The 24,566-nt window shown below is 40.9% G+C and overlaps 1 protein-coding gene across 1 annotated transcript in view; it reads left to right on the top strand.

Annotated features, from left to right (window-relative positions):
* Positions 1-24,566, top strand: part of CCDC38 (coiled-coil domain containing 38) — a 33,061-nt gene that overhangs the window by 2,443 nt on the left and 6,052 nt on the right. The window contains 11 exon segments of the mRNA XM_010836290.1: positions 2,202-4,777; positions 5,882-6,047; positions 6,525-6,589; positions 9,031-9,194; positions 9,325-9,405; positions 11,810-11,967; positions 13,779-13,904; positions 14,869-14,875; positions 19,391-19,460; positions 21,148-21,299; positions 22,505-22,640. Coding sequence (XP_010834592.1) covers positions 4,565-4,777; positions 5,882-6,047; positions 6,525-6,589; positions 9,031-9,194; positions 9,325-9,405; positions 11,810-11,967; positions 13,779-13,904; positions 14,869-14,875; positions 19,391-19,460; positions 21,148-21,299; positions 22,505-22,640 — 1,338 coding nt within the window. The 5' untranslated portion in view covers positions 2,202-4,564.

Here is a 24,566-nt window from a genome sequence, read left to right as displayed (position 1 = left end):
TTATGTAAAACCCCACCTCTTTCACAAAGCTTGGAATATTAAGACTCTGTGCTAAGGTGGGTCTCTCTGGGACTCTGTGGACTATAGCCCACCAGGCTTCTCTGTCCACATGTTTCTCCAGGCAAGAATACTGGAGTAGATTGCCATGCTCTCCTTCAGGGGATCTTCCCAACCCAGGGATCAAACCTGCATCATCTCTTATGTCTCCTGCATTGGCAGGTGGGTTCTTTACCAGTAGCGCCACTTGGGAAACCCAATAAGGTAGGTCAGATTCCCCAAATTTGTATCAATATTTGTGGTCTACTCCTCTCAAACAACCTGGTTTCAAGAACTTTAATTCAGGGTTTCTTATGAAAGCGGTTGTCAGTTACTCCTCCTATTCTTTACGAGTACTGTGGTTGTTCATAATACAGAGTGGACTAGAAAGAAGACAGATCTGGATATCTATTTTGAAGAAAGTATAAGCAATTATTTCCCTATCCGTCTATCATGAGTAAGCACTTTGCATACATTATCTGTGTTTGGAAATTACAACAAGGCTGTAAGAAAGGCTGAAAGAAAATTAGTATCCATACTTGGAAGAAGCAGTTTAGATGCACTGAATTTAATCGGGTATGCCTAAGAGAGAGAGCCGAGAAGAGTCAGAAACAAGATTCAAACATGCCTGTCCCCAAAGGCTAGGGTCTTTCCACAGTGGCATTCATGCTACCCTACGACGATACGCATCAAAGGACCTGACTTTTATATAATGCAGTGACCACATGTGATTGCATAATGTTAGAAGAATGTGAGAATTAATTAAACCAAACAGCATGGTGTTCACCTGGAATAGTATTTATATTAGTGTATTTATATTAGTCCCCTTGGAGGTCTAATAGATATCTCAAATTTATCATATTCCAAACTGAACCTTTGTTCTTCCCAACCTCCCCTTTCCCCACAGTCTTCTCTGTCCCCATTGATGGCAATTTCATCCTTTATTTCCTGGGCTCTTCATCTCATACCCCATATTCAAACCATCGCCCAGTCCTATAGTCTCTACTTTCCAAATATATCACCACTTCTGCTACTATCCTAAGAGAACCCGTAAGCTCTTGCCTCTCCATAGCTGTAGCATCCCATCAGATCTCCCTACCTGACCTTCAACCTCTTCTGTAGTCTCTTCTCAGCTCAGCAGAGTGATTCATTTAATGATCTTTATTCTAATTAGTAAATGACCTATAAGGTCTTGTTGTCTCTTTGACCTTGGCTGTCACTCTCCCCTTTATTCACTGGTTAAGCTCCACTAGTCTCTTGCTGTTCTCAAACACACCAAGTATCTTCCATTCTTAGAGTATTTTCTCCATGAGCTTACACTTATATGACACTTACTATGCTTCTGATGCTGTCCAAAGGGCAAGACATATGCTAACTCCTGTAACAATTTCAGGAGGTAGGTACTATTCTTACCGTCCCTTTTGAAAGACGGGAAAATTGAGGGGTAAGGATGAAGAAGCATAATGAGAGTCCAGGCTCTTAATCACAAGCTTGTGTTTCCTCTAAAAATGATGGCTTGCAATCAAACACCATCATTTTCAATCCCTGGTTTTCCAACTTTCTTTTTCTTCCATTGGAAGTTGGGTTTGTAGATGTATTTTAGATGTGAATTTGCGGGCATCTGCTATGCAACCTGACAACATTTTCCCTCTCATTTGGGAGTGCTGTGTTTAGTTGCTCAGTCGTGTCTGACTCTTTGCAACCCCATGGACTATAGCCTGCCAGGCTCTTCTGTCCATGGGATTCTCTAGGCAAGAATACTGGAGTGAGTTGCCATACCCTCCTCCAGGGGATCTTCCCAACCCAGGGATTGAACCTAGGTCTCCCACACTGCAGGCTTTACCATCTAAACCACTAGGGAAACCCATTAGTCATCCTGCTATTTCTATTTTGTACAACAAAAACATCCACTGACTTTGACTTATTTTCCCTGGTTGGTATATCATATTGGTTTAGTTTGGGAACTTTATAATTTCTAAGAATAGCTGGCTGTTTTCTTCTCCCTTATGTTCATCACCAGCCCTTAACTGATCAACAAAGGGATTAATACATATGAAAATACAGATGTAGAATAACTTCTAGAGACTACTGATTCCCTTTACATGTGCTATGTATTATGTAATGTTTATAGAGTTTTAAAAATATATTTCCTTTTCTTTGGACAGGGCCAAGACACAAAATGTCATCCCAGTTTTTGTCACTATCACCAGTGACTCCTGCAGGTAAAGAAGAAATCAATTACTGGTTCTTACTTTGTAGCTAGTTACAGTTAGTCTCCATGATGGATTGGGCAATAAGAAAAGGAGAATACTGCATGACTGCATGATAAGATCAGACTTAGTGTCTCTATGTAAAGAGTTTATGAACTGCCTGCTGAGAAAGTTCCCTTCTATTTGTTAATACTGAAAAGAAAAATCTTCAAATCAGAGGGGCATTAAATGATCACAGTTAGCTACATTCTTAGAGTCCTTCATGATATAAAATAATTAGCTCAATTATTCATCATAATAAAGGACATAAAAACTACCCTTTAACAAAATCTGTCTTCTTTCTTTTATCATCCTTTATCTCATTTTTCTGCTTTACAAATGGACAAGGAATTTGTATTGGTCTACATACAAAAATAACTTTTTATCACTTATAAATTTGACAAAGATTTAAAAATTGGACAACACCAAGAATGTGCTGTGGATAACAGGTGCTCCAGAGGCATTCTCTTTGAAAAAAAAAAAAAAAACATAGCCCTATCTGTGTTTAGAATTAAAAGGTTTAGCTGCACTTGACAGAAAATATAAAACAACAGTGACTTAAACATGACACAAGTTTATTTCTCTCTTAAGTAACAAACTCCGGATAGAAGCTTTCCACGGCTCCTATGAGAGCTCACATCAGGGGTCCAGGCTTCTTTTAGTTTATTGCCGGTCTGTACTCTATCCAAGATGGCTACTTCTGCACCAGTGATAACACCTATTTCCTCCCAGCAAGGGGGAGAAGAAGGAAGGGAGGTGCACACTCCTTCTTTTTAGGACACTTCCTAGAAGCTACACTCACCACTTCTCCTGACATCCCCTTGGCCAGAACTTACTTACATGGCTATGTCTAGCTCCATGGGAGGTTGAGACATGTAGTCTTAACTCTGGGTGCCCGTGTGCCAAGTTAGAGTTGAAGGCTCTCTTTCTTAGAATAATGGAGAATGGGTATCAGAGAACCATTAGTAGCCTCTGCTCCACTATTAAACTTTAAAAAGCATTTAAATAGGACCATATTGGAAATTTCTTCTACAGATACATTTGAACAAGTGATTAAAGATATGCATATAAGAATATTCAGTGCAGCATTATTTATAATAGCAAAAGATGGGGATCAACCATCATGTCCATTGATATGGGATTTGTTGTATTAAGTATAATACATCCAAAGAATTGGCTACTAGATAGCTTTTTTTTTAAATGAGCTAAATATATATGTGCTGATATAGAAAGAACTCTAAGTATATTGCCAACTGATAAAAACCAAGATGCAGAATAATAGAATAGTATGTATTAGATGATCCCTCCTTTCCTAAAAGTTTTGTATTACTTTGTCAAGAACTATGAGGTATCTAAGATGTTCCTCTATTTACAAACTAATAAGTTTGCTTGCCACAGTTGCTTGGATACAAAACTCCTGGGTCATAGTGAAAGGATTTTATCACTCACAGAGCAATGAACAACATCTTTGGGACCAGTTTCCTGAGCCCATGACCTTCTTATAAATTAATAAAACTACATATTAATAACATTATATGACCCTCTGAACCCACAAGAACCCACAAAAGTTAGGATCTTGACAATACTTTGCACCCCATACCTTACCTTCCCTTACTTGGGGCAGCCATCAAGCCTGTTGCCTACTCTCATCCACACTCCATCTCCAAGCCCAGCTGCCTGGACCCACTCTCAACTGTCTCTGCTAATTTATTACAAGACCTAAAATTTCATGTTCTGCTTTGACATCTTTGAGCCTCAGAGAGCTCTAAAGGCTTAACTGTAAGTCCTCCTGTTCTTGGCAGATATGACATCCACCAAGTGGGAAATGTTCCCCATGAAGCTAATTCCTCTATCAGCAGGACCAGCTACGCTCCATTGCTCTTCAACATAATGGGTTTTATTTTCCTGCCAGCCTGTGAAACTATTCAAACAAGTCAGTCACATCCTCCTGTAGAAGCCAGAGGTCATTCAACCCTCTTGTTATGACAAAGCTTGCCTCCTGCAGCTCCTGGTTCACTCTGCTCCTGAGTGCACGTGTGATGTGGTATGGCCCTGCATGGCCCATGGCATCCTCCTACACTGGGGCCTATGTGACTAATTAAATTGCTGCCAGTCTCATCAGTCCAGTGTTGTGTGTTCAGCTACCTTGTACTGCTTAGGGCAGTGGCTCCTTCCTTTTCCCCTGGGAAACAGAGGAACTGTGGCTCCTGCCCCTATGATCCAGGCCCTACATCCCCGCCTTGTTGAGGGCAAGGCTGCATGGATCCTCCTCCTCAGAGATGCAGGTGCCCTCACTTACTCTCCCCTGTATGGTGGGAGCCTTGCTGTTCTGGTCAACAGGAGGATTGACAGAAGTTTTTTGTTTCCTTTTTTTTTTTTTTTTTTTAACAGAGAAAGAAAAAGATGAGACAATCAAAAAGGACAGGCCATATAAGATCTTTTTTAAAGATCTCTTTCTTTACAAAGAAAATGAAATGGCAGCAAAGAAAAGGGTAAGATAAACCACAACTGCAATTAATGTTAGAATCATACTCTCTTAGCCATCACTTTTATGAACTTTGCTGGGTTGAGACATAGAGTCAGATGTCAGACTGCGTGTCTCCCATTATGCCAGGAGCTGGTGTAATCGCTGTTTTAGGACAGCGTCCAGCCGTGGTAGGGAGCTAGCGATCACCGCCTACTGGAGAATATAGGCACAGCACTACAATCTGGTATGACAGGTACAGTATACCCTATCCGTCAATTCTGATGCCCACGTTTTCTCGCATTTTCACATTTCTGAAATTGGGGCTCAGCTACATAGATGGGATGCCATACAGCACTGGCACCGCATAAAATGATAGTGCATCTTACAGATGGCATCTTAGAGTTGAAATACAGTAACAGAAGCATGCAGAGAGAAAGGGACACTTGTATTTGTCAGTGAAAAGAGGGAAGAGAGGGTGGTGGGAGCCATGATGGGGTATGTGTGCAGAGACTACTGAGGAGATAATAAGAACTGAATCATTAAAAACAAGTCAGAATTTGCTAGGCAGATGCAAATAAGAGAATGCATATGTATGTACTGGGGAGGAAGACGGAATAAAAGTGGAGGAAGAGGTGTCATTTTAGAATGAGCTGGTACGAAACTATGGCCAACTTCCTAACTATACCTTGCAGTTAATTTTCCTGCTTGTATGATGAGACCCCACATCACTGTGTGATTTTTTTTTTTTTGAATGTCTACTTGGGAGGTCTATTTGTTCTAAGTTTTCAATTCCACAGAACCAATCCTTTTCAATCAGTGGAATCTCCAAGTGACCTGCATTCTGAGCTGGATGAAACTGTGAAATTAAAACCAGATCACTTTCTAATCTTCTGTTTGTGAAGTTCATGTTTAATCAAGTTTGAATGTTCTTTCTTTGTGCTCAGCTTCCTACGAGAAGGGATTGAAAACCAAGCAAAACCTTTCAGACATGAGAACTTGAAGTTGCTTGTTTAACGAATTAGTACTGAGAAAAGGACTTGTTGCAAATGATATTTATATATGATCACTATTTTAAGACAACATTATTTTGGTACATTAGAAATTCTGTTAAACTTTTTCACTTGGGCAGGAAAAGTTTCTGAACCGTAATATGAAAGTCTACCAAAAGTCTACTTTTTCATCACGAATGAAGAATCGTTCACACCTGGGCCAAATAGCAATCTTTGCCGACGCAGGTGGTGCCTCAGTTGAACGACTGGGGCTAGATCCCACTCTTATTCTCAGATTAACAGAAGGTAAGTCTAAATTACTGTTTGTTTAAGAATATCATTTTGAATATTTACTATTAATGTCAGGTAACTGTATGAAAAAGAGGCAAATGCTGGTAATATAGTGATATACCAGTGATTATACCTTTTGCCACTTGTGAGCTGTGTGATCTTGGACAAGCTTTGTGACATCTCTGAGCTTCAGGATCTCACACACAGGATGGGGATAGTAACAAGAACATTATTGGAGGTATTAATGGAATTAAGTTAAATTATGGATGTAAAGAATCTAGTGAAGTTCCTGGAATATGGACATAAAATAAATGACAGTTATAATATTGTTAAAGTCACTTTTCAGTGGCTAGGAAAAAAGTTTTTCTAAAAGTATAGTATTTTTAAAACTCAGATATTGTATGCAATAATTTAATTACATAGCTTTTATTTTATATAACATCTCTGAGGGATAATGAACCAAACTTAAATCTATTTCAATTTTCTTTAAAGGTGCAGACACAAAAAGGACCATCCATGAATTTATTAGTGACCAGAGAGACAGGTTTATGCTCGAGGTAGTTAAAATAATTTCTTTCTCCTGTTAGCTGAATTGAAGACTTCCTGAATGGCACTGCCACATTTTTACCTGGACGTTTTCCTTTCCCATGACAGGCCCCAGCTCCATTGCCCCTCCTACCCTAAAGACCCAGCCTCTTCCAGACCCACTTCAATCAGGCTTTTGTTCTCATCATTCCACCAACACCACTTCCATTGCCCAATTCAGTCATTTCAATCTTCTTCTACTTACTTCTAGCATCTGTTGGCCCAGGTGATCATCCTTACCTGAAACACTTCTTCAGCTAGTTTCCAGGACCCTCTATGTCCTGGTTCTTCCACAGCACTGACAGCTCCCTCCTTCACAGTTTTCTTGTTCCTCTGTGCCTTGATCTTAGAATGCTAGAATACCCCAGGGCTCACACTTCACCCTACACTCTATCCACTCTCCTCCAGGCTGGAGGCTTTAAATCCTACCATCCTATTAAGAGCTTCCAAATTTACTTCTGATTTTCCTTCCTGAACTCTAGACTCACCAGTACAACTCAGACCCAACAACTATAACCATAGTTCTTAACATCTCTACTTAAGATGCTCCACAGGGATGTCAGACTTCACATTTCCAAAACTTCCCTTGTTATCCTTTCTCCTGTGTCTGCAAATCTGAATCTCAGGCAGTGTTTCCTATCTCTGTCAACAGCAATTCCATTTTTCCAGTTACTTTGACCCAAAATATTGGGGTTATCCTCAACTCCTCCTTTACAACCCACATCCAAATACCCTTTGGGATATATTTTTTCCCAAATATATCTGTAATCACCCTACTTTTCACGACCTCCTCTGCTGCCACTGTAGTTCATGTCACCAGTAGGTCTTGCATGATTATTATTATTATAACTTCTGAGCACTAGTTTCCTGCTTCCACTTTTGCTCCCTGTAGTCAGTCTGTCCCCTGCCCCTGCTCTGCTGAAGAGCTGACTTTTCTGGTCCCCAGCTCTGCTCACTCTCTGACCTCCTTCCTTCCACCCTGTGCGTTGCGCACTCTGCTTCAGCCACGCTGGCCTCCTTGCTGTCCCCAGGACACACCAGTCATACTCTCTCTCCCTCAGGACCTTTGCACAGGAGGCTTTTCCTTCTGGGAAGAAGATTCCTCTTTGAGATAGCTACATGATTTGCTCCCTACTTCCTTTCAGTCTCTGTTAAGTTTTCACTGTATCAGGGAGTCTTTCCTGGGCTAAACATGGTGTTAATTTCCTGCCCTTGCCCACTGGACCACTTATTCCCCTTTAATTGACATCTCCCTCTGCTAGAATTAACATCTCACAAAAGCAATCCATTTTATTCTGTTCACTGCTCCAAAAGAATGATTAAAACAGAACTGGTGCACAGTAAGCACACAGTAACTGCTTGGCAAATGAAGTAATAAATATTTGGGGGTTATACACGTGGAGTATCTAACTTTTGGTTTTTTTCTTTTCCTTTAATCTTTTATTTTACATCCATTCATATTTAGAAATACTGTATTTAAAAAAAAATTAATTCATTGATTACTTATTTTTGGCTGCCCTGGGTCATTGTTGTAGTGCCCGGGCTTCTCACCATGGTGGCTTATCTTGTTGTGGAGCACAGGCTTTGTTGTCTGAGGCATGTGGGATCTTCCCGGACCCAGGAGCTAACCTGTGTCTCCTGCACTCGCAGGTGGATTCTTATCCACTGCACCACCAGTGAAGTCCTGGCTGTTGTTTATTTAAAGTTATCTCATTTCCACATTTGAATCCATTCATATTATAATGTTTGTGGCTTTGTTTATACTTTATTGTTCATGCATGGCATTAAAAATACAAGTAGATTCTTCCATTATGTAGTTAAAAAAAAACAAAACAAAACAGAATCTAGCTATCAAAGTTGCGTTGGAGGATCTAAACACGGTGCTTTGAGGCTGGTTAAACACTCCCCCACCCCGCACTCCCCCTGACCCTGGGGCTGGCTTGGAGGAACTGTTGGACCCTGACTCTCCCGTGGTACTTCCTATAGGAGAGCCTTTGTGATTGCAGACAATCCAATTTCCCAAGGCCCAGAAAGTACCAGAGTGTGGGTAACACTAAGTGGACCTGCTTTTTGGAGAAATATGGAACATGCCCCTCCCCACCTTTTTAGGATACAGCCTGAGGAGACACATAGCTATTTTTATTTGTGGGGCTATTTTGGAGCAATATCAAGCCTCTTCATAAAAGTCAAAGAGAGGCATTAGTCTCCCTTCTACCTATCCTGAAAATAGAATTCCTTCATGAAATGAAGGCCACAGCCCCAAGGTTCACACGCTATTATTTCTAATACAAATGATCACAGATATACAAAAATAACCAGGCAGGTTATTTTCCCCCTTTGTTATGAAACCTTTGAAATGTGCTAGAAATGTGGAGTCATGTTCTTGATGCACTTGTGTTTTCAACATTCTCAGTATACTCTGTCAACCAAAAGAAACACCATTCAAAGGTTTGAAAAACACACAGCAATGAAGGAAAGGCAACTCATGAAAGCAGAAAAAAAGCTCGAAGACGACGCAATAGCCTTTGAGGAGTTCCTCCGAGAAAATGACCAGAGATCTGTAGATGCTCTCAAAATGTTCGTTTCCCCCTACTGCCCACCGCCCCCCCGCTTTGGCCAAATCGCTTTTTACCCTCTTCTTTCTTCTTTTTAGTTTTTCAGAACACAGCCCAATACAAAACAGACTAACAAATCTGTTCCTTTTCAGTGCAGCTCAGGAAACTATAAACAAACTGCAAATGACGGCGGAACTCAAGAAGGCGAGTTTGGAGATCCAGTCTGTGAAAAGGTAAGGCTGGGCCTGTCTTCTACCCATCATTTGTCCCTGCCCCCACTGAAACCTACTGGTGCCTGGCAAGACCTCAGGGGGACTAATCCTGATCAGTTGGTGATTTCATAAGTATGAACACATTTTAAAAATAAGTAATTTGTTGATCAACGATTGTGTCTACCTGGAGACCAGGAGACAGTGACCTCTGGCTGAAAAGTTTCTCTAACTTGTCATTACAAGATATTAGTTGAAAAGAAGGAAACCAATGTTAGAGGTAAGCAAATTATTTCCTAAATGTTCTTTTTTCTTCATTCTAAGGCACTGTTCTTCCCGTCCCCCATTTTAACATCTCTGAATTTAGGATGCTTTTAATATTTTTACAATTATCTTACAATTATAATTGGCAGTATTTTTTATATTTGTACTTACACTTGGTTGAAATTAACATTGATATTAAAACAAGGATTTTATGTACCAATATTTTCTTAGGTCAGTTTCCCAAGGCAATAGAACTAAAAGCAAAAATAAACAAATGGAACCAAATGATGCAATCAACAAGGGCCTAATTTCTAAAATATACAAATAGCTCATACAACTCAATAACAAAAAACAATCCAGTCAAACATGGGCAGAAGACCTAAATAGACATTTAGAAGAAGACATGCAGAATGGCCAACAGGCACATGAAAAGATGGCCAACATCATTAATTATTAGAGAAATGCAAATCAAAAGTACGAAGTATTACCTCACACTGGTCAGAATGGCTGTCATTAAAAAGTCTACAAATAATATATGCCGGAAAGGGTGTGGAGTCTGCACAGTTAGTGGGAATGTAAATTGGTGCAGCCATTGTAGGAAACAGTATGGAGTTTCCTCATAAAACTAAAACAGAACTGCCCAGTGATCCTGAAATCCTACTCCTGGGCATAAATCTAGAGAAAACTGCCATTTGAAGAGACAAATGCACCCCAGTGTTCACTGCAGCACTATTTACAGTAGCCAAGACATGGGAACAACCTCAGTGTCCATTGACAGATGAATGGACAAAGAAGATGTGGTATATATACACAATGGAATACTACTCAGCCATAAAAATGCATGAAATAATGCCATTTACAGCAACATGGATGGCCCTAGAGATTATCAAGTCGGTCAGAATAAGACAAATATCATATATCACCTATATGTGGAATCTAAAACATGACACAAATGACCTTATCTCTGAAATAGAAATAGACTCATAGAGAACAAAGTAGTGATTGCCAAGGGGCAGGGTATGGGAGAAGGATTGGAGTTTGGAATTAGCAGATACAAACTCATATACAGAATGAATAATTTCCTACTATACAGCACAGGGAACTATATTCAATGTCCTGTGATAATGAAAATGAATATGAAAAAGAATGTATATATAACTGAATCACTTTGCTGTACAGTAGCAATTAACAACATGTAAATCAATTATACTTCAATAAATTTTTTTTTTTTAAGAGGAAAACACTGGGTACCCAAGGAGGAGCCAAATGTAGTAAGTCAAGATCATCATTAGGCTCTGACTTCAGGCAAGACAGGCTTCTTCTGAATCTTACCTTGAACTGTAATTTTACATCTGTTCTAAAAATTCTTATTCTGACATAAAGACCCAATATGGTTTTGCTGCTGAAAAAAATGCAAAGTAAGTTAGAAAAGCCAGTCAAATGTCTTCTACCTGCTTTCTCTTGATCTGAGGAAAGTTGATATTCACAGTGCGAGGCAGAGCTGATGGTGGGACAGCCAGAACTACTCCATGTGGGAGCCTGTTCTCTGGGGGAAAACAAGCCCCCAGTGAAGTTGGAGCTCTGCCGCTGGCTGACTGCGTTGTCTCCCATCATTGTGCTCGAAGCACTTTGCTTCTTGGCCAGAAAAAACATGGAAGAGCCTGGAACAGCTGCTGTGAGCAAATGCCTGCTGCCTTTTCCTGGCCTCCATGGATTGGCCCAGATGTCAGTCTTACAAGAGGCTCGGGGTCCATGGGATGCTGCAATGCTGGCTGCACCTGGAAAACCCTCGCGTTCATGGGAGATGATGGAAAGCACCAGGGTTTGCCAATCTGGGGCCCAGAGCACATGCTGCTCCTTTATAGGGAACACCTGGGCACACTCGACCCTGGCCCCCTCAATGTACTTTCTGCCTCAGTGCTGGTTCTGAGGGTCAGCTGCCTAGCCTTGGGCATTTTGGTTCAAATAACATTCCTACAGGTTTCTTGCCTCTTGTGTCATATCTTATTGAAGTCCTTATTTTTATGGCCATATTTACAATATTTGTTAAGCAAATTATTATTCAAATACATGATCAAGAGGATGACTTTTTTAAAACCTATTTAAAAAATGAACATGCTTTCACACGGGTATATCTAACCATATCTATTTTTCTTTTGAGTAGTGAAATAGCAAAAACAGAATTCCTCCTTAGAGAGTACGTGAAATATGGGTTTTTTCTGCTGAAACTGTCTCCAAAACAATGGCAGATCCAGCAAGCAATGAAAAGAGTGTCGAGGAGTAAAGAAAATGTGAATGTCATGCTTCCAAGTATAATAACAAGTAAGTCCCATATTCAATTAAGTACATATCCTAATTCTAAAATATTCTGCTTCAGTGTTTGTTATTAGTTAGAATTTTTATTGTAGGCAGACCCTGAACAATCCCACTAACTCTGATATTATAAATTATTAATTTGGAAATTCAGGTTAATTTCAAATATGAAGCAATAAAAATATATACATGGAAAAATAGAAAATATTTTATTTGTAGATAGTGAGAATAGCATAGCTACAAACCTCTCCCCAATAAAAACCCTGAAATACAATTTGACTTGTTAAAACATTCTGTAGAGTAATTGGACACAAAGTCAATTATACTTTATTAACCTACTGCTGCTGCTGCTGCTAAGTTGTTTCAGTCATGTCCGACTCTGTGTGACCCCATAGATGGCAGCCTACCAGGCTCCTCTGCCCCTGGGATTTTCCAGGCAAGAGTACTGGAGTGGGTTGCCAGTGCCTTCTCCTTATTAACCTATTATATTAAGCTAAATAGGTTAACTTTATTAATTAGAAAATATACAAGGAAGTTAAATTCAAGAAAGCAATAATAACCTTCAATGTGTGACCAGGAGATTTGACAAATGAGAAATATGTTATCAGACAGGAAGATTGATTTTGTAAAGTTGCCAATTTTTCTGAAATTCATGTATAAGCTTTATGGAAGTATAATAATAATGTTACCAAAAATTCCTCAGAGAGTTGGGTTAGGTAGATCTTTGCACGATGATTCTGAGGTTCATCTAGAAAGATACACAAATAGTTCCGAACTAAGAAGGTGAGGGTGGGTGTGTCACACCCTTAGTTCTTCCGAACTAAGAAGGGAGGGTCACAAATCAAAGATGAAGACAGACTTCCAGCAACATTGGGGTAACAAGAACCAGACACATCCTCCTGTCTGAAAAACATAGGAAACAACAGTTTTAAGACATCAGACATCAAGAAGCAAACAAAGTAATCCCCGAGAGAAGGGAAACACATGAGTTGAGCCCTGTGCTGGCCTCAGGGTGCTGCCTGGAGAACACTTCCAGGACTCAGTGAGGCAGAGGGAGGCCTCAGCAGGCTCTGTGGATGGAGAAGACAGAGCTGGGGGTAGGGAGGCCATGGTGGCTGGAGTCCCCAGAGCAGAGTACTGGAGGGGAGAAAGCCACACAGAAAGAGGGTTCTCGACTCGTCAGCTGAGAGCTCATCCTGAGCCTTAGGGGTGAGAGCACTTATACCACTGAAATCAGCACATTACAAATCAGGGAGAAACTTTCCCCTGAGAGCTGGTTATTAAGCCTTAATTAGCACACCAGGGGTGACTCCCCTGCTTAGCTCCCTTGTGTCTCTCATGGTTGCTGCGTGTGCTTAGATGAGATCATGTGTATAAAGTGTCAAGCACAGTAATGACATTGGGTTAAACTCATTATGTGATGTTTGACAAGAGAGAAAACACATGGGAAGGAAAACTGAGAAGTATTTACATTTAACAGCTTAGGATTCAGTGCTCCTAGACTTGTCCTGTAACTCAAGGATGCTTAGAAAGCGCTGAGTCTCAGTCCAGAGGGTTGAATGGTTAACACCAGGATTTTAGAAGTTCTGATAGACTGACATGGGAAAGAGACTTCTTCAGGCCCTCTAGGTTAGTTCTCATCCATCCTGCCTTCTCCAGAGACCAGCCCTGGCCATCTGCATAATACATATGCTGGTTACCATGTCCCCATCTTACATTTCTGTCCCTGGAAATTTTCACAATAACTTGGCCTTCACCCTGAAACAAAGCTCTCATTCTCAAAAGTTTCCCCACCCCAACTTGTTTATTTTCCATTCTAGAATTAAGTGCAAGGAGAAGAGAGACCACTGACGAGTCTAGAAGGACATCATTTTCGGAAGATTCTTCTCTGGGAAGAAGTAGCCAAGGTAACACTGGATCTTTGGCACTTCACCCACAAAAGTAAAGTCAGAGAAGGTGCCCATCTCAAAGTGGAGATGCAGGACCTATAAACTGAAAAACAGAGCCTAGTGTCCACATCACCCTTAATCCTGGGGAGCTAGGTGTTCTGTTTCTGTCTCTCCAGACATTATTACGAAACTCAGAGAGGTGGGGGAATGAATAGAACCGGCAGAGAAGTCAGGGGCAGAGGATCTTGTACTAGTTGTCCCTGGCTGACTAGCACATCCTCTGAGGTCCTTCTCAGCTGGGCCTCCTCATTCCTCTGGTTCAAGCCTGCCCTCTGGTGTTGGTGGACCAATTCCCAGGGCCCAACAATCCAGGCCAACAGCAACCAGGTGACTGTCATTGGCAGGTGACTCAGGGAAGTAACTGGGAAGACTGAGGAAGCTCTACCATGCTCATAATCAACTCTAAGGATACCTTCAGCCTCAACCCCTGCCCAACCCCTGCCCTGTAGTCATTCAACACACACAGGCAAGCTGACTTCCAGGGACTCTCTTTCTCCTTTATCCTGCTGCCAACCATCAGAGGTATTTAGTGGTAGGGGTAAAGATCAACCATACAATTCGCCTGCCCAGAAACAACCCTGGCATAAGTGCACTTGGCCAGCTGATTGAAAAGGTGGATTCTTTCAGAGTGTGAGGCCAATTTGGACCCAAATTATTTAAGACATACTACTTTGTCTGTTAAAGGATCTGGAGTAGGGTGCAGGGGAAGGGGGTGTAGAGGAAGTAGGTGGTGGGGTCCATATTTTCTTCTCTTTAAAATCTTGAATATAGGAGTCACTCAGTTTGAATAGCATCCCTTCCCAAGACATTTTTAGTAATATGTGTTCCAGTATCAGCTTAAAAATTTAAGATGCTCATTTACGGTGGTGCTACAATCCACTGGTTCTTTGTCCATTTTCTTTCCTTCCCCCACTCACCTTGGATATACTGGAGGAATACTATGTATCAGCAACTTTTCGAGACTCCAAGTACACAAAGATGAGTAAGATATAGTTCTGCATACTGCACTATACAAATACAATGTAATGGGACAAATGATACAGCAGTGATGGTGAGGGGTCTGGGGGCAAAAATCAAAAATGTGATCTCTCCCTAAGGCATTCAGAAAAGTCTTTAAGAGGAGGTGACATCTGAGCTGGATTTTGAAGAATAAGTGGGACTTTCCAGGTAGAGGGATCGGGGAGTGAGACCTGCTGTAGTTTCAAGACGGAATAGCAGGAAGGGTGGTTGGAAGCCACAAAAGCTCGGGCATGAGGAAGCATGACCTGGGGGCCAGTGGATGCAGAGATCCAAGACCAGTTGCCCACTTCTGAGTTTCAGACCATGGTCAGACCCAGACATTGGTAATAAATAAAGTCCACCATTTTTATATCTTGATCTTTTAAAATCTGTGATTAAAAATGTATATGATTAGGTAACAAGAGAACTGTGATTTATATTCACCATTTATGTCCCTGATTTGTGCCATGTTTTAGACAATAAAAACACCACCCCAAACAGCGATTTCTGATTTTATGCTTGGAACCAAAAGTCAGTAGAATAAAACAGCACCATTTTCTATATGATTGTTTCTAATAATTTTTTTTTTAAGTAATGGGCATATCAGTACAGAAAAATGAATCCCGCTCACCAAATAGCAAGCACTCATTCCTAATTACATGTTCTTTTTACCTCCACCATCACCAATGATGTGGACTTCACCTGGACATTCTGAATAGCAAGATCACGCAGGAGGACCACTCCCAACCTAGAGGATAAGAAATCATCCTTATCAAAGTACAGTACATATTGATTACCTCTCTTGGAAATGGTGTATTTTTTTATAAGCAAATATCTCTTTTAGCCTTTCTTCAACATATGTGCCACGTATCCATACCCACCATAGGAGATGCTGGAGGTAGCGGTTGCCATTTCTATGTGCTCGGCAGGTGACCAAGTTCTCACAGGTCTTCCTGTATCCTTTGATGAGGGCCTACATCTGCTATTTGCAGAAACCACCCACACCCTGCCTCTTGGCTCTTTGCCTCTCAGAATCCACTGCCCAGTTGTTTTTGATCTACTCTGCTGACTCATGTGTTTACAAATTTACCATGGCATTCAAAATCGCTGCTATAGGACTGCTGCTGCTGCTAAGCAGCTTCAGTCGTGTCCGACTCTGTGCGACCCCATAGACAGCAGCCCACCAGGCTACCACGTCCCTGGGATTCTCCAGGCAAAAATACTGGAGTGGGTTGCCATTTCCTTCTCCAGTGCATGAAAGTGAAAAGTGAAAGTGAAGTTGCTCAATTGTGTCTGACTCTTAGCGACCCCATGGACTGCAGCCTGCCAGGCTCCTCCATCCATGGTGTTTTCCAGGCAAGAGTACTGGAGTGGGGTGCCATTGCCTTCTCCACTATAGGACTAGAAAGCACTTTTTGTTTGTTTCTTCCCTTACTTGATTATTGACTCATTTATATTCATTATTTCAGAAAGTGGTAGTTCTCCACCCTAGCTACCCTGAAGTGAAGTGAAAGTTGCTCAGTCATGTCCGACTCTTTGCGACTCCATGGACTGTATAGTCCATGGAATTCTCCAGGCCAAAGTAATGGAGTGGGTAACCTTTCCCTTCTCCAGGGGATCTTCCCAACCCAGGGATCAAACCCAGGTCTCCCACATTGCGGGAAGATTCTCTACCAGTTGAGCCACAAGGGAAGCCCAACCATACTGGAGTGGGTAGCCTATCCCTTTTCCAGTGGATCTTCCTGACCCAGGAGTTGAACTGGGGTCTCCTGCATTGCAGGCAGATTCTTTACCAAATGAGCTATCAGGGAAGCCCCCAGCTACCCTAGAGGAGCTGTAAGAAAATATATTGATGTCCAGGATGGATACTTTGACCCCAAAGGAAGTATCTGGGCCAGCAGTGTATTATCCATGATAAAAGTCAACACTGTGCTCTGAATTTCAGGGGCCTCACGGTCATTCTACTTCTGTGGCATTTTAGAGTCACTGTTTTGTTGTGTTTTAATTACATTTTCACTTGGAGAGAATTATAGATTCACATGCGGTTACAAGAAAAAATACAGAGAAGTCTCACTATACTTTACCCAGTTTCCCCCAATAGTAACAACTATTGCAAAATTGTAGTATAATAGCACGAACAGGATATTGACATCAGTACAGTCAAGATACAATCAAAAACAGAACATCATAAGGATTTTCCATGTTGAAGCACAAAGTAATACGCAGACGTCACATTCACTTTCTCAGAAAGTTCACTGCTTCTTAGTTTCTTTCATTTACTCAGCACGTATTTACTGAGTGCCCTATAGGGCCAGAATGAAAAAAAAGACAGTCTTTGCTCTCAACAAGCCTACTGTCTAGTGAGGACGACAGATAAGGAGTTCGTCAGTTACATTATACCATGATGAGGCCATTGGAAGGACAATCAGGGTGCCTCAGGCCTGCAAAGGAAGGACTCTCAGCCCAGAGGAGAGGTGAGGGACTGGAGAAGCAAGGGCGGGATCAGTGGACACCCTCCAGATCAGATGGCATCTAAGCTGTGTCTGGTGAGAGGACGAGGGGTCAGTGAAGAGGGAGGGGCCTGCTGGCACAAGGGTGGCAGTGTTTGGGTCTGTTCAGAATGGCTGGGCTGCAGGGTGTAAATGGACAAGACTGGAGGGGTAACTAGGTATTGTCTCATGAGTAAGGAGGCAGTGGGGTCATCCCAAAGGTGTCTGTGTTTTGTTTCAAGTGCCCTGGGAGTCACTGAAGGTTTTAGCAAGAATGTGACAGAGGCTCAAATCAGATTTACATTTTAGAAAATTGGAGATGGTAGTATTTTAGAGAACAGAATGGACAGGGAAAAAACTGGATGTAGAGGAGCCAGTTAGGAACCTGTGGTCACAATTCATTAGATGAGAGATAATGAACTCCCCCAGCCAGACAGTGGCAGCTGGAACAAGAAGGAGAGGCTGTGGGACACATCAGGGAAATGCTACCTAGGGAATTCCCCCAATAAAAAGAGTGGCCACAGATAACTCCCAAATTTCTCATGTGGCAACTGGATGTGTGGTGTTGTCATTCAAAGGTATTAGGAACACAGCAAGGGGAGCAGGCCTGAGAGGAAAATAAGGAGTGTGATTTTGGATGCATTCATCTGAGCTCTCTATGGGACACCCAAGTGGATACTGATGTTCAGCTGGAAGCTGGACACTGAAGTCCAGAGCTCAAGACAGACAGAGATGCGGGAGTTGGTATGTTAGTAGTGGTTGAATCTATAAGAAAGGATCAGCCCCAGAGGATGGGTAGAAAGAGAGGGAAGAAGGCTGAGGAAACAGACTCAAAGAAAAGGAACCAAAAAGTAACATAGTATCAGAGAGGTGGGAGAAGACTGATTTGAAAATGATATTACTGAATCCACTAACAGTGGACTGAACTGTGGATGTTTCCCAAGTATCCCTTGACTTCTATGGCCCTCTCAATTTCCCTACAACATATTTCCCATTGCTAAAGGGCAGCTCCAAGCAGGTTATTTTGTCCCTTCAAACTCAGCATGAACAAAGCAAATGTTAATCTTGTCCTTGTGCTATGCTTAGTCGTTCAGTCGTGTCCGACTCTTTGTGATCCAAGGACTGTTAGCCTACCAGGTTCCTCTGTCCATGGGGATTCTCCAGGCAAGAATACTGGAGTGGGTTGCCATGCCCTTCTCCAGGGGAACTTTCTGACTCAGGAATCGAACCTGGGTCTCCTGCATCGTGGCGGGGGCGGGGCGGGGGGCAGATTCTTTACTAGCTGAGCTACCAGGGAAGCCCAATCTTGTCCTTATCCTATCCTTAAAGCTGTTCTCCTTCCTGTTAGCATGACCTCCACTACTCCAGGCTTACTGACTACAAACGCTGAAGTCATCTGGTCTCTTCTCTTTGTGCCCCAGGAGCTCTTTCTATTCTTGGTTCCCATGAATTCTTTCTTTCCTGTGTCTCTAGATTCTCCTCCCAACCCCAACCACTGACTTGTTTTCCACCATCACTACAAACATTACTTACCTAGGTCACACCAACAGCTGCTTTACTCCTTCCTTAGCCCCTGCCCTTTTAACATTCCAATCATTTTCAATTTATCGTTCTTAAAGGATTCTTTCAGAGCCACCTTGCAAGCCACATAACTATTCTTTAAGTATGTATCTCATCACCCACCCCACTCCCCAACCAACATTTCCCCAGCCTGATCAGAAGATATTTTACAGATGCACCTCAAATAATTGGTACCACATGGTACAACTCTTCCTTATGGTCTCTTTGTTTGCATATGTCACCCTTGTCTGGGAATGAATGATTTTCTTTTGCATACTTGTGGAATCCATGGATTCCTGCAATTCCCTAAAAGGCTAAACAGGCTATTGAAAAGAACTAGAACTACATTTAGGTTCCAAAAATAACTTAGTCATGAAAGCAAATCTGTTGATAGAAAATGGCTCAGAAATCAGGCATTTTCTTTTCCTTTTACAGCCAAACTGAGAGTATCAGTTCAGAAGACAGTTTGGAATTCTTTTTAGATGATGATATGGACTACGATCTGGTAACCGGACTATTTGTCTTGACTTAAATATTGTTTGATGAAAAGTATAGATGCTCATTTCTTCTTTTGAAATTAAAATGTCCTGTTCCAAATATTCCACAACCTTTCAGAAGAAAATATGATTTTTTAAAATGTGTTTGCACCAGGTCTTAGTTGCAGCATGCGGGATCTTTAGTTGTGGCATGTGGGATCTAGTTCCCTGATCAGGGAACGAACCTGGGCCCTCTGCACTGGCAGCATGGAGCCTTAGCCACTGGACCACCAGGGAAATCCCCCCAAATATGATTTTGCTACTGTTCTCTAGTTGTATATATAGTTCATGTTTGTCATCAGACATTTAATGAAAAATAAATGTCAAGACTTCCCTGGCAGTTTAGTGGTTAAGACTCTATACTTCCACTGCAAGGGACGTGGGCTCCATCCTGGTTGGGGGAACTAAGATCCTGGATGCTGTGAGGCACAGCCAAAAGATTTTTAAAAAATTATAAGTAAATAAATGTGTCCTTTAGAAGGTAACAATTTAGGAGATATATATTATCTACAATCTTCCTGTGAACATAACCACCTTCTGATTATTTATCATTTTATTGGGGCTTGAGATATATTGGGTAGCTGGACTGTGAGATAAATTGAGCTTCAACGAAACAGTTCTTTGTGGCTACAGGTCTGATTGTGAACTAATCTCACCCTAAATACAACCACAGAAACTCACAGAAAAGGAACAAAACACTTAAAAGCATTAACTGTATACTACATATAACATACCTTATCCAAATCATTTTTTTTTGTGTGTGTGTGGAAAAAGCACAACTTATCATCTTAACTAGTAAGTATATGATCCTGCAGCGTTAACTATTAACATGCTGATGTAACAGACCATTGGAACTTTTTCATCTTGCACAATGGAAACTATACATCAACTGAACAACTCCCCTATGCCTACTCCCTCTAGCCCCTAGCAACCACATTCTACTTTATATTTCTAAGAGTTAGATTACTTTACATACCTTGTAAAAGTGGAAGCAGTATGTCTTTTCATGAGTGGCTTATTTCATTTAGTCTCATGTCCTTATGTTCTTCGGGTTCATCCATATTGTAGCAAATGACAGGGTTTCCTTATTTTTTAAGGGTGGATAGACCACATTTTCTTTATCCATCCATCAGTCCATTGATGAACATTTAGGTTGCTTCCACTTCTTGCTACAGTAAATTTGATGAACGTGGGGATGCAAATATCCAAGTCATCTCGCTATAAATTAATTCAAAGTGATATAAACTTATACTTAAAATTTTAGAAAATAGAAATTAAAATGTAGGGAGAAAATGACCTTCACTCAGTCCTCTGTCTTTTCTCATTCTACTTCTTCTCTCGTCTTTCCCTAGAAACTTGCCTTTCCTTTTTTCCTGCTTTTGCCTCCTCCTCTGCCCCATCCCTCTCCTTTTTCTTTTCCTCACTCTCTTCTTCCTTTTCACCTTCTCTAATAAACTTCATCTCCCCCCCAACACCAAAAGTGTTCTCTTCCCTAAGGCCAGCTCTCACATGGAAATAGGCTGTCGTCACTCTTTGCCCATTATCTCCCTTATAATCAGAACAGTATTCCTTTACCCCACTGTTTTTTCCTAGATAAGTCACATATGCACAGGTAGCATGTTAAGTGAATTAATTATATCCTTCATTATTGATTAGGAGCCTGAACTTTATTTCAAAGAACCTGAAGAGTTACTTCAAGTCCTCACAGAGCTGGAAGAGCAGAATCTTACTTTGGTACAATATTCCCAAGATGTAGATGAAAATCTTGAAGATGTAAATAAAAGAGAAAAAGTTATACAGGATAAAATGTAAGTCATAAAAAACAAGCAGACGTTCTATTAACCAGTTTCTAATCAGAGACGAAGTCCACCTTCATTTATGTGTGGCCCTTCCTTGTGGTTTCCCTGGATTTAGGGAAGAATTTTTATTAATAATAGTTTACACTGCAGAATGGAAAAAGTAGGAATTATATTTATACAGAATAGACTGGTTTTAGTTTTAGTCCCTAATTCCTTTCACTTGTCAAAATATTTTCCTAGCTAGCAAGAATAAAAGACAATATAGAAGATTATAAAGAATCAAAATGTCACCTACTGCCTTACTCTTTGTTCAATGCAGTTTTACGCTGTCATCTGGCTGACCAAATCATGCTTTGGATGATGATGCTAATAAACTCATTTTCCTTGGCTGTGACTCTCAGCAAAAGTTTTTTCATGACTTAAATATTGTATCATTTTATAATGTACATTATCAATATCAGGGCTGTTATAAAAGGGACTTCTGTTGGGAAGGGGGCTGGATTTGATGACTCAAAAAATTCCTTTCTACTCTAATACTTGTTGTAAAAATGTGCAGAACCTTTTTTGGAAGACTCATTTGCACCAGAAGATGTCAATCTTTTTAAATAGCTGTCAAACTGCATTGAACTTTGGGACATATTAGAAGAACTTAAAACCATAATCTTATAGCCACCCAGTAAACTACTGTCGCCTTTTAATCCTTGTCTCCTCACTTCTAGTCCTCAGTATATGGTGCCCCCACCATGACACTATGATATGAGGGGATGGGCTGTTTATGGTTGGGCAGGGAAAGGGTATTTACATCTGAAGCTCTAAGTAAGGAGTCAGGAGTCTCTACTTTTCCCAGTGGCTCCCCAGGTATTCTGATTATCAGTCAGGTTTGAGAACAGTGACATCCTAGGTCACCCAGCTTGGGTTTCCAATACCTCAATTCTACTGCTTTTTCTATTTGGGGGACTCAGGGGAGCCACAGAAGTAGAGGGGTGAGAAAATACTTCCCGATAGACGTTGAAAAGCATCTGTGCATTTATTTTTCTTATTTTAACCTGAAAAGTTGCAGGTACTTTGTCAATATCTTAAAATATAAACTTCTATTTGGCTTACTAGACATAGGATGTTGACACATGATCTAGAGAGTGTTGAAGCTCCTGACTGATGGTTTATTTCACTGAATCATAAATTACAGATAAGGGTCTCTTTCTTCTTTGCAATAGAAATACCAACATAGAGTTTCTTTTGGAACACAAGGCATTGCTCAAGGCCAACTGTGTAAGAGAAGAAGAAAAAGCAGCAGAGTTGGAATTAAGGTCCAGGCTATTTAGTTTTGGACAATATAACTCAGATGCTCAGGTAATCATTCTTTGCCTGCAGTAATTTTATTTTGGCTCATGGTAATAAGAATCTGCATTCCCTGTGTCTTAAGCATTGGAATAAGAGGATTAAAGCAAACCACAAGTCCCAGGTTGATGACAGAGGCTGAAAACCTGCTTGGAAATTACCTTGTCAATATGTATAGCCAACTTACACAGTGGATAGAAAACATTCAATTATCATTGGTACTCTCTTAAAAGGTTACCAAGTATGATGCTGAGATTTCCCCACCTATAAATACATTTGTTTTAGTCAGTATACACATGACTATACATATGAAGTAGTTCATTGCTGTGATCATTTTGGTATTAATTTCAAGGGCAAATAATGAAGACAGGAAGCACTGAATCAGCACTGAATGGAGTATCTTCCCAACACTGAGCTTGTAATAGGTTGTGGCCCCTTTGGGGTCTGCAGAGTTCTATCACCAGAGCACCTGTGACATAGACTAGTGTGCTTATCTCTTTGCATGCAGGTCTCTCCCAGCTGGATGCAAACCCTAGGGCAAGGCTTGTCTTACCCTTCTATTCAGCTCAGTTTAGCAACCTCATAAAGCAGGTGCTCCATAAATGTTTGTTGAATGAATGATCAGGCTAGTTTTAAGATCCACAATAAACTCCAGCTAGCATTGGTTTCTTTGTAAAATCTTGAATGAAATAAAAATTCCAAACTCGTATGTGAAACTAGTATCACAATTATAGTTATGAACTTGACTTTCAAACAGTAGATTTAAAGGGACTCTTATCAGAAGATCACTGTGCTCCCTTACCCATATAAGCAGGCAGGGTTACAAAAACAAACCTGTTTATGGCTCCAGTCACAATCCACATTTCTTATGTGGTGTAACACCAAGGAAGGGAGGGATGGGGTTGTGCACTGCTAGAGCTGAAAGCTACCTTTCAGCTCTTCAATGCTGTCTTTTTTACACCTTAAAAAAAAATTGTGGTAAAAAATATACATATCATAAAATTGACCATTTAACCATTTCAAATGTACAATTCAGTGGCATTAATTATATTTGCAATGCTGCATAATCATCACCACTATTTATAGGACTTTTCCATCATCCCAAACAGAAACTCTGTACCCATTAAACAATAATTCCCTATTCTCTGACCAGCGTCTGTCTTGTTTAGTCACTACTCTTTTTGTGATCCCATGGACTATAGCCTGCCAGGATCCTTTCTTTGTCCATACTTTCTTTCCCATGTAAGAATACTGGAGTGGGTTGCCATTTCCTTCTCCAGGAGATCTTCCTGACCCAGGGGTAGCAAAAAGGAGCTTTACGTCAAACAGGACTTTTTTTTTTTTCTTTTTTCCTTTTATTTTATAGGTATTTCTCCAAACTTCCTAAAATCATTTTAAATATAAATAGGTACTACAGTAAGTGTTACTGTAGGAGGAAAGAGAGGGGGTTTTATAGTAAATAGGACCATCAGAAAGCTTGTTAAACTAGGTGGGAGAGACAAGCTGTTTGAAGTAAGCTACTGGTAACAGATCTTGATTTGTAATTAAGTGTTGGTAGCTCTGTAATGAGTCTGTGGTTTCAGGAGGGGTTTCCCATGGCTCCTGGAGCCACATCTATCTTGAGTATTATTTGTCCGTGGCTTTATGGTGATTCTCATCTTCTTGAGCAGAAGCAGGAATGGGGGCAGGATTCTACCAGGAGAACGATTTACTTTGCCCAGAAGTTTATTGAGATCCTTTTATCTGCGAATGCCGGGTATACAGTGGAAACACAGAAACAGAGCTTTCTTACAGTCTCGAAAAATGTTACCTACAAGTTTGAACATCTCTACCAACAGTTAAAATGGCACAGTGGCCAGGTACAGGGATCAGCAAGGTGTGGCCTAAGCCTCCGCTTAGAGTAGAATACTGGAATGACTTCCAGATGGAGAGAATGAA

This window comes from Bison bison, unplaced genomic scaffold (assembly GCF_000754665.1).
Source record: "Bison bison bison isolate TAMUID 2011002044 unplaced genomic scaffold, Bison_UMD1.0 scf7180017864062, whole genome shotgun sequence".
In the NCBI taxonomy this organism is placed as follows: domain Eukaryota; kingdom Metazoa; phylum Chordata; class Mammalia; order Artiodactyla; family Bovidae; genus Bison; species Bison bison.
Note: the sequence above shows the minus strand (reverse complement) of the source record. Positions and strands in the feature narration are given on the sequence as shown.